We start from the raw sequence: 15,428 nt of genomic DNA on the forward strand, positions 1-15,428 counted from the left end.
GCATAAATCAAACTTCAGCTGTACAACGGAGAATCCGTGGGCCGTGATGTTGGATATTCCTGCACCACAATTGCAGGAAAGAGGGGATGGAGCCACCGTGTCCTCTCGGCACCTCGCTGGTGGGAGCTGCTGCGGCTGCACTGAGGTGTAACCCCTTCAGGTGCCTCTCCTGGCTCCTGCACACAGCACACTGCAGCAGCACACCCTGCCTCCTGCCCAAAAGGGGCTGCCCCAGCTCCCATTCCAGGCAGGATTCCATTTGACTTGGGATGCAGAGGTGCATGGAGCAGCGTAGGGATTCTGTATGCATCACATCAGCTGCCTCTGCCAGAATATCCTGCAATCCAGCCATCACCGGGTTTGAAAACAGGATGAAACGATGCATTTATAGATTTCACCGTGCATTGTCAAGAACGCCTCGATTTAATAGATTTCTGGGGCCAGGGTTTGCCTCTTTCAGCTAAACTATAAACGTTGAATTGGCAACGGACACGATCATGATGGTGGTACTCAGGGATTAGGTTCCCAGGATTGTTTTTAATTCTGTGGTATCCAGAGTTTCTTTTCCAGGCATGTAATTCCTGGTGTTATAATAGGCTGGGCGAGTCTTGTGTGGTGCTACTGCCCATTCAGAGAGTGACACACATTTTGCTTTCTCCCTCCCCCCAAAACTCCAACCATATCCCTGTGGATGAGTGTGTATCATCACGCTTTCAAGAATGCTAGCTTTCAAGTTAGTATTGTCAAATACTGGGGTTTCATCTTTAAAGGCTTTTGGTGCTTAAAAAGAAGAAGAAAAAGGCTATTTTTACACTTAATCCACTAATGAACTCAAACATAATGATGCTTGTAGAATGAGGTTTATTTATACGGTTTGTAACTGTGATTCCTTTTCTTCTACCCTTTCTGTACTGCAGCAGTGTGTACCCTGCACTGAAGGGTGTTTGTCTGAGCGCTCTGCTTGCAACTGCAGTGCTGGGAGATGACTGAGGCACGTAGATCCTTGAGGCTTTTGGTGCAGAAGGGACATCAATGTATGAATTAATTGGACCAAACAGATAAATAGTGATACTGCTTATTAGATAACTTACCTTCAGTTGATTGGGTTTTTTTTTTGCATGGAAGATTTCCCACCTTATTTGCAACCAAATATTGTGGAGGAGAGCGGAAGAGTACTGATCCCAGTGGAAGTGGATTTAGCTTTTCTTCTCTTATAGAGTTAATGTTACTGGTTTGAGGGAGTGCAAGTGAGGGGGGACCATCTGCTTTACATTTCAAATAACTGTCATCATCCTACAGCTATCAAAAGACTTGTGATTTTGGAGGAAAAAAATAAATTACTTTTCTCCATAGTTAACCCTTTGCCTGCAAATCTTGTCTTTCAGATGGGAAGAGGAACTGACGAGAAGAATGAGCTTGGAATCTATGGTAGAAACCTTGAGAGAGGTAAGTTTTGAGTAGGTTGTATTGAAAGTTATAGGTTTTCCCTTCTCTGCACCTTTCATTATGCTAGGAATTAATTGAATTTGTTTAATTAAAAAACCTTTCTTCTAGCTAGAGCAGCTGACTGGGCTGCTGTTGGCTGGAGAATAGTGTTAATGTTTGGAAGGTGAAGCAGAAAGGGGCTGAAGGTTCTGCCCAAGTGAAATTCGGGGTGATGAGGTGCCTTATCAGCCCTGCTCAGGTTAAGTGAGAAAACACATGTCGCCCTCTTACCTCTTAATTCCTTGTCTGCTTTCTCTCTCTCGCAGGAGGCGCAGGAGGTGCCTTATCAGCCCTGCTCAGGTTAAGTGAGAAAACACATGTCGCCCTCTTACCTCTTAATTCCTTGTCTGCTTTCTCTCTCTCGCAGGAGGCGCAGGAAGCGGAAGCTCTGCAGGAGGAGTTAAATGAAAAGATTGAGAGGCTGAAAGCGGAACTCGTGGTCTTTAAGGGTCTGATGAGTGATGTAAGTACAGGAGAGCGGAGCGGCCAACTCCCACTGCCTCTGTGAGATGTGTGTGTCATGCAAATGGCTTCATTCATAAAAAGGTTATGGTCTTAGTGAGTGCTGCTTTGTAGTTAGCATTATGGCTGCCTTTATGATCTAATGCATCAGACAGATCACCCTTCCCCCTGCTTCCTGTCTGGTCTGTGTAGAGATGCATTAACTTGCTGCTTAGCCCATAACCCGGACTCTTCCCTCCCTTCCCCTTCTCCACAGCTGGCAGTGCTGGGGTTCACCTCGGCAGCCGTGGAAAAAAAACAGGGGGTTGGAGAACTCACAGGTTAGAGGAAAGGGATCAGCACCGTGTGCTGCTAACGAGGGGGATTTTGCCCTAAATAATGCCAAAAAGTCGTGTTCAAAAAGCTGTATGTGTCTCCCAACTCCCTCTCTGAAAGCTCTGAAGAGATTAACCCAGTATCACTGGTTCAGGTGCCTGGCTTTGTTTCCAGGGCTGCTTCAACCTAATATTTATTTTTTTTTTACAAGAAGACTTGTTTTCTCAGGGATTTCCTCGTGTCTCATTAGACACTGACTTTCCTTCAAAGCTGGGGGATCTTTTTGATTAGGACTGGAGAATTTTCTTACATGTAGACATACTGAGAGCGTGTATTCCTGCAGGTATCTAGAGAGATAAGCCAGGTGAACACTGAGCCAGGTACCTTTCTCTGTATGACTGCAGTAGTGCTGATGCCAGTTGTCTAATGAATATGTCCTATTATGCTTATTTATTTGGTAATTTTGTGTAGAACTGCTTCCTTCTCTCTTTATATAAGCTTGCAGAACCTGCTCCCTGGTGTCAAATACATTCTCTCGGGGCCACTAGATCCGTTCATGTGAAATTTGGCAATTAGCTCTCTCTTCTTTTGGTGTTTAATTGAGAAGAGGCATGCTTGGTTAGAGGCAGCGTGAAAGGGAGGAACTCGTTAGGGCTCCATCACTCTGCTGACTTTGGCTGGGGAAGAAATGTTGCCGAGAGTGTACAAAGAGGGTGGTGGTGAATGCAAACACCCTCCTCCATTCGAAAGCAAGTGTTTGGGGTTTGCCAAACCCAAAGGGAGAAGAGAGCCTAAGGAAAGCCGTGAGAAGGTTTTGAATCCCACCCTGTAAATATTTAGAGCAAAGAAATGCAAAATGTTGGCAGGTGACTCTTGCTTTCTGGTGGATAAGAATCGTTGGTATCTATTCAGTTGGTAAGATTGTGTTTAGAGTGTGTCAGTGTTTAGAAATTTCTTTTTCTTGGTGTGTTTGCAAAACAAAAATCTCTAACTTATCCAAAAGTGGTTGAGAGGGGCTGGAGAAGAGTTCCATCTAATAATTTTAAAAAAACAATTCCCCCTAAAAAAAACCACCCAACTCCAAAGCTTTCTCCTTGGAAAGAGGATTTGGTATTTAAGAAAGCTCTGCAAAGAGATTTTCTGCTTTTCTGGTCAAAGTGGAAGCATTGCCGAGCCATGGAGGTGGTACTTTCTAACGGAGTAAGTCTCGTCTAGGCTGGAAAATATGCTTTTTGTGGAACAATGTTTCTTCATAAGGAGCCAGCTGTACTGTCTGAGTGGGAGTATCTCTTACAAATGATGTTTATGATTACTGCCCAGAGTGAAGCAAGACAAAATATTTTTCATGTAGGATTTTCACTAGGCTGGAAGCCAGGTTAATGCCAATGAGGAGTATTTTCTGTGTTACCAGCTTTCGCGGATCTTTTTAGATCCGGTCTCGATTTTATGTTTTCCTGGTATGTATGAGGCTGCCGTGTAGCCTGGATTCTGCTTTAAAAGCAACTTCTTGCAGGCACAGCTTTTCTGTCTGAAAAGGGGGGGAAGTGTTGCCTGCTCACCAGGTTTTAAATTTCATTCTATTCTGCACATGCTCAACAGGGTTTTTCTCCTCCATTTTTAAAGCTTTATTGACCCTTAAAAGTTTACTGTTACATCTAGCAGTTGGTTTGGGGTGGGTATAGGTTTTGTGGTAGCAAATCCCTCTGAGTTGAAATTTTATTACCGTTGGATATGAACGTTAATTGTTAGCTGTCTAGTCTATTTAGATTGTGTGTGTACTGCCTTTCCCGGAGAACAAGATGTAATATTGTTAACGAATGGTATGCCCTGGGGTTAGAGAGATACTGTGGGGTATCTCTTCTTTCCTGAACTGTATAATAATAGAAGATAATCACTACTGTCCTTCCTGCAGCCCATGACAGACCTGGACACAAAGATTCAAGAAAAGGCCATGAAGGTGGACATGGACATCTGTCGGCGAATCGATATCACAGCCAAGCTGTGCGATGTAGCGCAGCAGCGCAACTCTGAAGACGTTTCCAAGATATTCCAGGTGATTAGGCCATGAATTTTCCATAGGGTAGGACAAGAAGAGAGGGGACAAGAGGGAGGAGCAGTGTTGAGGAGTGTGTGGTCCAGGTCATTTGCCTTTTCTTGAAATTTCTCTGTGTAGACATATTTCCTTCTTTCTCGGTCTTGAGGTGTAGCTCTCTTCTGCAGAAGCTGCTATAGTACTCAGAGCACAAAATTTAGAGAGTTTAAAAAAAGAAGTCTCCGGCTGACCTTTAAGACATGCTGTTAGTCTGATGCTAGTCTACAATGAATGCAGTGGGGGGAAAAAGCATGACAGGGTCTAGGTTTGTATAAATGGCTTCCTCACATTTGTTCCCTTCACAAGTGAGAAGTTTTAAGCTTGTAGAACTGTCATCTCAACATTCTTATTTCTGGCTCAAGCTGCGTGGCCAGAAATAACGCTTCTGTGGTGGGGAGCTCTGACTGCTTGGTGAGACTAGAAACTCAAGTTACTTTCCTTGAGCTATTGTGGCTCCTTGGTGCTGGTAGGAAAGTCATTTAATTTGCTCCAAAAGCAGTTACAGCTCTGCATGGGGCAAACCTGTAACTCCCGATGCAGTGGGTCTTCTCTCATAACTGCACTTTTCAATTGTGATTAACCCAGCTTCCTTCTACTTTGATCTAAATGTGTCTTGTTCAGTCTTTCAATAAGTCTGATGCTTTTCTCTGTGTAGTGATGCCATACAGTGTGCTAAATGCTGTACAAAACCACTCCTAAAGATCCTTGAGGTCTCCACTGGTTGTGCTTTCTGGCTATGGTGAAATTGCCTAAATGTTTGATTATTTTTTTTTTCTTCTTACGTACCCCGAAAGAATCAAATCTCCTTATTGAGACAGTTATTTCTCCAGCATGTTGAGCCATTGCATTGTGCTAATGGTTCCTTCTTGTCTTTGAGTAGAATTGCCTTGTCTTTCTGCTCAAAGGTAACCGCAAAGCGCACTTTTGGTCAAGCATGCAGTGGTTAAAATGATCAACATGGAGAACAAAACCAATAAGGGATGGCAGATACACCAAGTAGAGGAAAAACTCCAGTAGGCTGGGAGCAGACTGTGTGTTTGTGACTCTGTGGCACCGTCTGTGAATATATTTCATGTTCACAGTCCTCAGACAAAGTGATCCTCTGCACCCTTTGCAGGGGTATCCCTTGAGTTCTCTGCACATCTATGAACTTCATTTCTTTGAGGTTGTCCAGGCGTTTTCATGGTTCAGTTAACCCTTCTTCTGTCAGCCTGAAGTCTAGCAGCCTCTGCTGGCGGGGTGGGAACGACCCCCAAATAAAGGCTCTCTGGAAAGGCTTCTAATTCTTTCATGGTGGTTCGACGCTGGGAGCAACAGCCTGTGGTGGTGGCAGGAGAGGGAGAGTTCTGTCATCGCTCTCGAGCCTGCTGCCTGGGCACTCCTGCCAGCTTCTGCTTTGCCCCTGGTTCATTCTAACCTCTGCATGTTCTCTGGTAGATCACAGACCGGTGCCAGCGAGCAGACGAAGATCTGTAGAGCGCTGGCAGCCCGCAGCTTGCTTTGCTCCTCGCCCTTCTGAACTGCTTCCTTGTGCTCTGTGTTCACCACTCATCAACAGACGCGATTCCTGTCTTGAATACGAGCAATCCCTGAATTGCCTGGGACCCGATGAACACTTATATTCGTGCAAACCTAATGGCTCTCCTTTTATTTCTGCCCCTCATGGCACAGCACCTCAGTAGAACCTTCTAGTTACTGCTCTTCTCTCCACTTAAGGTGGCTTCCAAGAAGAAAGAACGCAAGCTCACGTCTGACGATGACCTCTCCGAGCAGGATGGAGACAACAGCAGGTTCTCTGACGATGAGGTCAGCTGCTCCTTGAACATCACAGATGAAATGAAGCGTATGTTTAATCAGCTGTGAGTATCATGGAAAACATATTCTGAAATGCAGACTTAATCCCAGAATTCAAGTATTGAGTTATTTCTGTGTGCTTTCAGAAGTACTATTTTGTTCCGCTATGAGTTGAACCTGAGCTTCCAGGATGGTACATGCTCAGGGGTTTTCTGGCAGTTCAAATCAAATGAACAGAAAATGGTTTTTATTCCTTCCTTAAGTAGAGGGAACCATAGAGAATATTAAAAGTATTTTAGGAAACCTAGGTGTTTATTTGCTTTTTTAACTTACATCAGTAGCAAAAGAAGAAACATGCACAAAACCCTTGAGTCTGTTCTGCATGTTTGGCTGAATATTGGATTTGGAGAGTTTTGGGAAGAACCTAGTGCTGCTTGGGCTGGATAGAAGTGGGCAGCAGTAGGAGGCCTGTGGAAGCTGAAGAGTGGCTCTGTGCATCGCGGTGCCACACAAAGCAGTTCAGGCAGCTGACTGGTGATGTGTCCTACTGGTCTCTCCTCCTGCTCTGGGAATGATGGAGGTGGCCACAGGCTTTGGAGGGTCTCTGCCTTTTTCTTTTAACACAGGGGCCCCCAGGAAGTACCATGGATCTGACTTTCCCAGCATTTGAATATGGGTGTCTTCTGCCAACTTGTGCAGTGACTGCAGAGGGAAGGATTCCCAGTGCTTTCCCACACAATGTAGGGCAGTATTTCACACGTAGGAGTACACAAGAAATTCTCTAAGGAGCACTAGCTCCTCTGCTGTCGTCAGCTGTTGCCAAAAGTTCTGTTTTCAGGGAGTGTGTCTCTTTCCTCCTGAATTTCATATATAGGAGGGCATTCCTGCTCTAGTGGGAGGTGATTCTTCCCATGGCTGGGGGTTGGAACTCGATGATCTTTAAGGTCCCTTCCAACCCAAACCGTTCTATGATTCTATGTTTTTTGCAAAAGTTGTAGGTAAATTCTCTGGTTAGGACTCTTGTTTCAGATGTCTTTAGGTCCTTATTAATATTCAGTGTAACAAATACAGATTTTTGACTTCTCCACTGCTAGATTTGTGTGTGACAGCAGATAGAGTGTGAATTTTTTAGAAAAACAAGAGGCTAAAATTACTACTAGGTCGGTAATGCATTTAGTATTTAGTTTTTAGTTTTGTTCTTAAACCTGTCCTATGATACCCAGTTTTTATTTATAATGAAATTCTTATCTCCTGGTCCTATTACTTATGGCACAAAGTGTTGTAGGAAGCTTGTTGATAACATTCAAAATGGGTTGATCTGGAACAGTGTTCATGGCTTATTGGAAATGGTACATTTCGAAGGATGTCTGCGTTTGGGAGCTTTGTGAAGTAGAAAATAATAGCTTGCAAATAGCCGAATAGCTTGTCTTATTCAAAGAAACAAAGCAACTTGTATTTTATCTGTAATAAACTTAAGCTTTAAGTGTCGAGGAGTAAAAAGTCAAAATGCAGTTGGCTTTGACCGGTGCCTATGTCTGAAGTAAGCAGCAGTCAGGTCTGGGAGCTCCCTGACAAGGATAGATCTTGAAAAGAGAATCTGATTTGAAGAAGTAGAATTGCAAAAGGCACAATCATGTACGTCCGAGTTTATTGGGTTTCTTCTAAATTATTTTTTAAAGTCATGCTGAGTCTAGAGAAATAGCCTGTGTCTTTTGCCAAGCTCTTCCCCTTCTAAAGACAGTATTGGACTCGGCTTCCGCCCTGAGATCTTATCTGCTTGAAAGGAAGTGAACTAAAGTAACAAAAATGCATCAGTCTGAAATTAGCAGGCTGCTGCTGGGAGCAATTTCAGATTTTTTGTCAGGCCTCCTTAGCAAGGACAAGAAGCAGCTACTAGTGTTTCTCTCTGCTGCTGTTCAAACCAAAAGGGACTCGAGTGCCTTCTGAAACTTTCCTTTATTGCACAACTGCCCGTACTAAAAAGGGCTTGACCAAATAACAGTGTTAAAGGCCACTCTTGACACTGTTTGTTCTCTGTCTTAAGCAGCTGTAGCAGTATCTTTGTCAGCGATAAGTATTTACACTCACCTGCACATCGTTTTGGGGTTTGGCTTTTTTCACAGTTGTTACTTTTGACAATACTGCTTTTCAGAGCTGCAGGGAAAACCTTGGCTGAACTTCAGCATGAAAATCATCAGGGAGTCTTCTAGGGGCTGTTTCTTGTAAAATTCCTCGAACTGTGTTTGGGCTCATTTTCCCACGTATAAGAAGAATAGTTTAAAACATTTTTGTGGTTTTGCAAACAGGGGAAACTAATGTGCAGCACCATCTGGAGGACAGAGCTAGGACTGTGTGCTTCAACCAGGAACGCTAACAAGGATCTTTTATTCTGCTTTGGGGTGGCAAAGAGCCCAGGAGCCAGGGACTTGGACAGTGGGAAAGGCTGTTTGTAAAAACTGTGAGGATTTTCAGCTGCTGCATTGTCTCCTTCATTCAGTTCTTGTAGCCCCTTTTTTTTTTTTTTTTCTAGGATATTAATTGAAGGGCTGAGGGAGTGAGGCTGGAGTGGTTTTCACTAATGCTTTTTCTGTTTTCTTAACAGTCGCGAGACTTTCGATTTTGATGACGACTGTGATAGTTTAACGTGGGAGGAGAATGAGGAAACGTTGCTTCTTTGGGAAGATTTCACAAATTGCAATCCTTCAATTGACCTCCAAGGAGAGGTGAGTTTATGATTTTCTCAAACTATTCTCTGCAGAAACTGTATCCCTCAGCTGCTCTTTTAGCCATTTGAGCCTTCGGATATTTGACTGGGGATCCCGTTCGCCACGCAAACTTGCTTTGATTTTAAAATCCTCTTAGTGCTTTCTCTCTATGGTTGCTTTTCAGTCTGTGCAATCAGTTTATTTACCAAACTTCATTTCTTCTGCTCCTTCAAACTTGAGTATTTATAAATATCAAGCGAGCGTCGATGCTGCAATGCATTGAGCTGTTAGAAGAGCTTCGCGCAATCTGGCTCCCTGAGCAGTTGTTTATCTAAAGCTCTGTATCTTCCACACAGCATCACACTTGTTCTGCAGATTATCATTCACATTTTAATTGTCAAAATAGTACACGCATAGTGTGGCATAAAGTATTGCACAATTATCCTAGTGGGGAGAAAAATAAACCCAGTATGGACGAGGTACATCCAGCCCGTCACAAAGAAAGACGCTGTGGTTGCAGAACTGTGTAAGGCCCCAGGGATCTTCTGAACACGTGAATCTTGTGCTTCCATCTTCCCAGTCAATAGGAATCTCCTGGCCTTGGTGGATAATAAACAGCTGGCTTTTAATCCTTGAGATCCCACACAAAGTAAGCTAATGGCTGCATGCTGCCTTCCTCGGTGACTCCTCGGCCTTTTCAAACTCTCTTGGCCTAGAGAGAGAATGAGATGGCAAGGCCAGGCTTTGTGTGGGTAGTCTTAAATACGACTCTATTATTGCATTACTGAGTAGCACAACAGCAGTAGGTAAGAAATAATCCTGCCTTCTTCCACCGTCGCTGTAGTGTAAAGATGCTGAGGCAGCAGACTCCTGAATATTCTCTTGCGGTGAGTGCCAGGGGTTTGTTAATTTACATCTTCCCATTTGTGTATCATCTGGCGTGCGCGGAAACTGCGGAGATTACTCAGAAGTGCTGGGGCTGCAGAAAGCAGCGTGCTGAGCTCCGTGTCGTCTTTTGAGCAGGGAGAGTGGCAGAGTGATAATGTGGAGCCGTGCGCTGGAATTAGTGACAGATTTATTTGCATATACCCATGTGTGCGTGTGTAAGCGCAGCTATCAGAGGAATAGTGCCGAACTCAGACCTTCCGTGCGAAAACTCTAAAGGTTTTAAGAAGCTTAAATCCTTCTAAATGAAAATTATACAAGGAAAGGGTAGATTTGTCTTGTAGATGGAGATTCAGAATAAAGACTGCTCCTTCTGTGCCTGGTCTTTAACATAGTGCTTTACATGCCTGAATCTTCCTTCCACTGGCTTTATTCCTTTCAAGTTCTTACGCGGTGCCCTCGCCACCTTCTTTTCTGACCTTCCTCCTTAAAGCTCTTCTGCATATAAAAGGATAAGTGGAATGATTCTTGTAACTGGAGGCTGTGAGCCCAGCACTGATACCAGGTATGATCCTGAGAAAGCTGCCACAGACGTGGCCAAAGGATGGAAACATAATTAAAGTTCATCAATGCAGTGGCATTAAATTAATGATATTATTTTTTTTTTCTGGAAAAGGGAGGTAGGTAATAACATGAAAGAGAGAACAATGGGATTGTGTTAGGCTCTTTGACAGCATGAAATAGTACGATGTGTTTTGTAGCCCAGACTGTACTGTCAATCCAAAGCAAGGATGATCCGGGAGCTGTTGTCTGGCAGGATGTTCCCTTTGGGACAGCACATGTTCTTACGTGTGACAGTTTCAGGGGGAGTGCTGGAGTGGGCCTGCTTGATCGAGCAGTTAAGAGAAGAATTTCAATAGCAAACAACAAATGCAGAGCACACGTGTGAGGTAACGTGGACTGAAAGGGCTGGAGAGTAGTAACATGTAATTGGAAAATGAGAATTCCAGTGCAAAGCTCTACGTAGTGGTGTGGTCAATGCAAGGAAGAATTGTTTTATGGCTGGAAAGTAATTACAGTCTGTCTGAGTGTGATCAGACTGTGAAAGGTTCAGGAAAATGCATGGGTTTGTTCTTTGGCATGCATCAGGTACCTGTGTTTAATTGCTGGCCCCTTGCTCTGTAGGTTCGTTGATCAGGGACTTTATCTCATGTGTACAAAGCCATGGTCATGGTACAAAAATGTGTTTCCTGCTACACCAGTTTAAAGAGACAGAATATTAGTTGTCTGCATAAAAATGTAAAAAAAATAAAATCATAACAACCTGCATTTCTGAGTGAGGCTAAATAAGAAAATCTTCAGTCTGCTACTGAATTCCTTTTTAGTTTTTTGCTAATTCTTTGTGTCCTCTTTTCCCCTGATCTTCAATCTGCTACTGAATTCCTTTTTAGTTTCTTGCTAATTCTTTGTGTCCTCTTTTCCCCTGCAGGAAGAAAATCTGGGAAACTTGATCCACGAAACAGAGTCTTTCTTTAAAACGAGAGACAAGGAATACCAAGAGACAATAGGGCAGATAGAGGTGAGGAGGTTGTTCACACCAATATGAGCTGTTTCTAATGGACACAAACACACGCAGTGTTCTGGTCTGGTGTACACAGAGAGGAAAGCTGGAATGTCTATATCTCTAAAAATGGCTTTAGAGCCTCTAAAAAAGGCTTTTTCCTTTGACACATCCTTGTGATTTTTCCCAAGTACTGTTCTCTAAACAGCACTGCTACTGAGTAAGCATAAATCTGTAGCTGGTAGAGAGATAACCTTCAGAACAAAGAATAAAAATGCAGTATTGTTCTTTTTTCCCTTCTTTATCTGGTGTATCCACCGTCACACTGGGAAAGGCTTTACAAGACGTGGCCTCGGAGGTTGCCAGACACAACAGCTGTAGCTTCTCCAAGCCTTTGCCCTGCCTGGAATATGCTTTCATTAATTAGTGCCTGTTGACAAACAAGGTGCCAAGCAGCAGAAAAGAAATTGAGAGCTGTTTAAAAACACTGTTGAGCTCTGATTAAAATGCACTTCATAAGCTGATGAATACATTGGTATAAGCTGCTGAATAAATACCACACTGAGGTTAAGCATATATTGTGTGGGTGTTTTGGGTTGGCTCCGGGCAGCTTTACCATCCCCACCAGTATGTACAGTGGAGGGAGGCTGGGAGAAGCTGCTACCAACTCACCTGAGGCTGATTATTTTCTCTTATTTCTTACAGCTGGAATTGGCCACGGCCAAGAGTGACATGAATCGCCACCTTCATGAATATATGGAAATGTGCAGTATGAAAAGGGGCCTGGATGTACAAATGGAAACCTGTCGTAGGCTTATCAAAGGCTCAGCTGACAGGTAATTAGATATTACCATTCTGCCTGCTGTGCTTCAAGAATTTAATTTGCTCTTGTTTCCTGCCAAGTTGTTTTAAAGGCAATAGTATCATTTTGTCCTAAAGCTTTGTCCTTTAGATAATCCTGAGTTGTTCAGGGTCATGTCTCAGTCTTGAAAGGAACCCTATAACAGGGTGTAAGTTCTACACACAGTAATACTTCTAAGAATTGGACACATATTGGCAAAAACAGGGGTGTCACCAATAGGACTGGCTGGTATAAATGAAATTACTTCTTATCTAACCTAGATGGACGCTTAGTGTCATGGACCTAGAACTCTCACAACAAACCAACCCCCAGATTGAAACTTGACTCTGGGCTTGTATGAAGAGCTTGGGTTTCAATCTTCTCCTGTGTTAAAAACCCATTTATATACTGCAAGGGATTTTTACTGTCTTTTGCTCACCCTCAGTACATACCCTGGCTTAAAAGAATAAGAAGAGAAACTTTTTTTTAAGTTTTCAAGACTGCATGTATTAAGGATGATGAAAGTCTCTGTCGGATTTTCATTGGCCTTAATTTCTATTTCCCCATCCATAAACCCAGGGCAGCCTTTATGGTTGTGGAGGAGATGGCTGGGGTGGGTGGCAGCACACAGGATGCTGAAGTTTACTCTGATGTTTACTGTAAACCCAAAGTTTAATGTTAATAAAGGATATTTTAATTGTTTTGGGGAGTGAAAGTGACCACTTCTTTTTAAAGGTTTCTTTTATTTCTTCTGCCACTGATATTTAATTGTTTGCCTAAACCTTTCTCTGAATTTTTCCTACAGAAATTCTCCATCTCCCAGCTCTGTAGCCAGCAGCGACTCAGGAAACACAGATGAAATTCAGGATGAGTTGGACAGAGAGACGGATGTGGAGCCCATGGTCAGCTGATACGTAGTGGGAGCATTCCAGTGAAAGGGAAGATACAAGAAAAGATTAAAAAAGAATACACTGATGGGGGGGAAAAAAAAACAAACAAAAGACTTGTAAGCCCTTGCAGAGGGTTTCTAAAGACTCATTCCTACACGCATCCCCACCCCACCCAAGGATTGGTGCTGTAAATTTCTATTGTTATACAAATCATAAATGCAGAGTCCTGTAAGAAAACATGGTGTTTTAATTGTGCCTTTGCCCCAAGCTGAGCCACTTTGAGCTCCAGTGGAATATTAATAGCAGGTGTTTTTATAAAAAAAAAAATATTATTTAAAAAAAAATAATAGTAATCTGGTAGCAGCAGAGAATGGTGCTGCAAAGGCTCTGGGTATTTCAATCAGCTTCTGGTTTTATTGAACTGCTGCACTGATTGGCAAAAAGAATGCTGGCAAAATGAGAAGCAAACCCAAGGCAATTATGGTACAATTACCGATGTCTGGCACAAAAAGAGAATGCCTCCAAATTGAACTGTAAACATTTAAAAATAATAGCGGGCTTAGAGACAGCTTTTAGGATTAAGCAGTTATACAATATTATAAGGAATGCCTTCATTCCATCCTTTTTGGGGTGAAGGAGCCTTTGAGATGTATACAAGTTTCTGCTGGACTCCAGAATCTGAAGCAAGAGGGTCTCAGCTCGGTGGCAAAGCGGGTGGAGGAAGGAAGGTTCCCTGGGGTGGGACTATCACTGATAAAATACTATGCAAAAATCAAAACAAAACAAAAAAAAGCTCGCCTTATTTATATGGAATGTTTGGTCCCTGCTGGGCTACAGTTATCTCTTGGGAAAAGGAAAGCTAAAAACACATTTGCACATGTTAGTTATCTGTAGAGCTTCTTTTGAGGAGGAATGTCATATTACAATGCCTTTGTTTCCTGGTGATTGGATTAAGGGGGGAATCAGCCCTTCAGTTTGTGTTGGTTTGTGTTTTCTTGTTTTCAGGATATTTTGTTGTTGTTGTTGTTGTTTAAACCATAGCGTTTCTCAGATTTTACTTTGCTGACAGGGAGATAACTCCATTTTATGCTGCTTTCATGATGTTTAGAGTGGGAGAGTTGAAGCATCAGGATAAACTGACATGTGGTAGGTTTGAGACACACCATTGGGAGAGGTCCAGACCACAGCTCTTCAGAAAAGCTGAACATCAGAAAATACTGTAATCCTTTTTAGGGCGCAGTAAGATGAATCCCAAACTACTGCTGCCCTGGAATTAGGGGAAGAAGAGCCATGTGCTTTCTCTGTGAGAAAGTGAGAAGACCTGGGCTTTGTCAACCTTTCTGTATTTTTACACAGGAGAAAGCAGTGTCGAAAGTCACATGGCTTGGTGGTATTTGAGGAAACTCTGCCATCATCAAGCTGTTTGTGGTTATTAATGGGAATTGTAGCACCTCAGCCAGGTTAAAACAGGGTATAAACCTCAGCCAATAATTTTTTGTTTGTTTTTTTTTTTAGACTAAGGTTGAAAGTGTAGTTAATACTGCCTAAAGGTAACTGTGTAGTTCACTAGCAGTTGCAAGACTTGGAGTAAATACCAAATGTATTTTTTTTTTCCTGCCAGGAAGCTTAGAAACTGCTATGTAGGAGCAGTGCTAGGACTGGACAGGGAAATACCCGATTTAAGCACCCTCTCAGTGTTATGGAAAGGTAAGCTGGCCGATCTTTTTAGCTTCCTGAGTATTTTTTCCAAGCCTCTCCTACATATTGATCGGAAATCAGCGGGGCTGCATTGTAAGCATACAGCCAGAATAGATCAGCGTGGATTTCTTCCAAAAAGAGCACAAGTGTCTCAGCAAATGGGCGTTTCTGGGCAGAAATACCTCTGCAGAGGGGCAGGACCTTGGGGGGTTTCTGCTCCTGCCGTGACTGTGGGGACAGTAATGTCTCCTCCAGTCCCCTGTGCTTCTCTCCTGGAGTTCCATCGCTGTTCAGCTCCATCCCCTGCTTGGACACCGTGGTGCTTTTAGTCCCCGTGAATCAAACGGGCTCCCTGTGCTTTTCAGAGCAGGGAGGAGAACTGCTGCTCCGTCAGGATCCATAATGTGGAGGCCACCATCCACAAGTGATGGCTTTTGCCCAAGGAAATAGATCCAAGGATATTCCTGTGGTTTCCTTACTGATTGGAATACTCAGTGCAGTTATTCACAGAGGAGCCAGTGACTCCTCGGTTCCTGTGGTTGTGGGGTAGGGGCTTTTCCAAAGGTTCATCATGTAGACATAGATAGCTTTTCTCTGGAAAAGAAACCTTATTCCAAAGTGCTCATTCCTATGATTTCTAAGGTGGCCAAAGTGGTGAAGGTCATGTTCACTAGGGCTGCAAGTTAGGGGGTGGGTGGGT

General features: G+C 43.2%; 1 protein-coding gene across 1 annotated transcript in view; it reads left to right on the plus strand.

The window, feature by feature from the left end:
- Positions 1 to 13,159, plus strand: part of IFFO2 (intermediate filament family orphan 2) — a 38,316-nt gene extending 25,157 nt beyond the window's left edge. The window contains exons 3-10 of the mRNA XM_014952036.1: positions 1,386 to 1,446; positions 1,853 to 1,948; positions 4,175 to 4,315; positions 6,071 to 6,213; positions 8,751 to 8,871; positions 11,228 to 11,317; positions 12,005 to 12,135; positions 12,946 to 13,159. Coding sequence (XP_014807522.1) covers positions 1,386 to 1,446; positions 1,853 to 1,948; positions 4,175 to 4,315; positions 6,071 to 6,213; positions 8,751 to 8,871; positions 11,228 to 11,317; positions 12,005 to 12,135; positions 12,946 to 13,051 — 889 coding nt within the window. The 3' untranslated portion in view covers positions 13,052 to 13,159. The remainder of the gene's footprint in view (positions 1 to 1,385; positions 1,447 to 1,852; positions 1,949 to 4,174; positions 4,316 to 6,070; positions 6,214 to 8,750; positions 8,872 to 11,227; positions 11,318 to 12,004; positions 12,136 to 12,945) is intronic.
- The last annotated feature ends 2,269 nt before the right edge of the window (positions 13,160 to 15,428 follow it).

Source organism: Calidris pugnax, unplaced genomic scaffold (genome assembly GCF_001431845.1).
Source record: "Calidris pugnax isolate Ruff unplaced genomic scaffold, ASM143184v1 scaffold161, whole genome shotgun sequence".
NCBI classification, from domain to species: domain Eukaryota; kingdom Metazoa; phylum Chordata; class Aves; order Charadriiformes; family Scolopacidae; genus Calidris; species Calidris pugnax.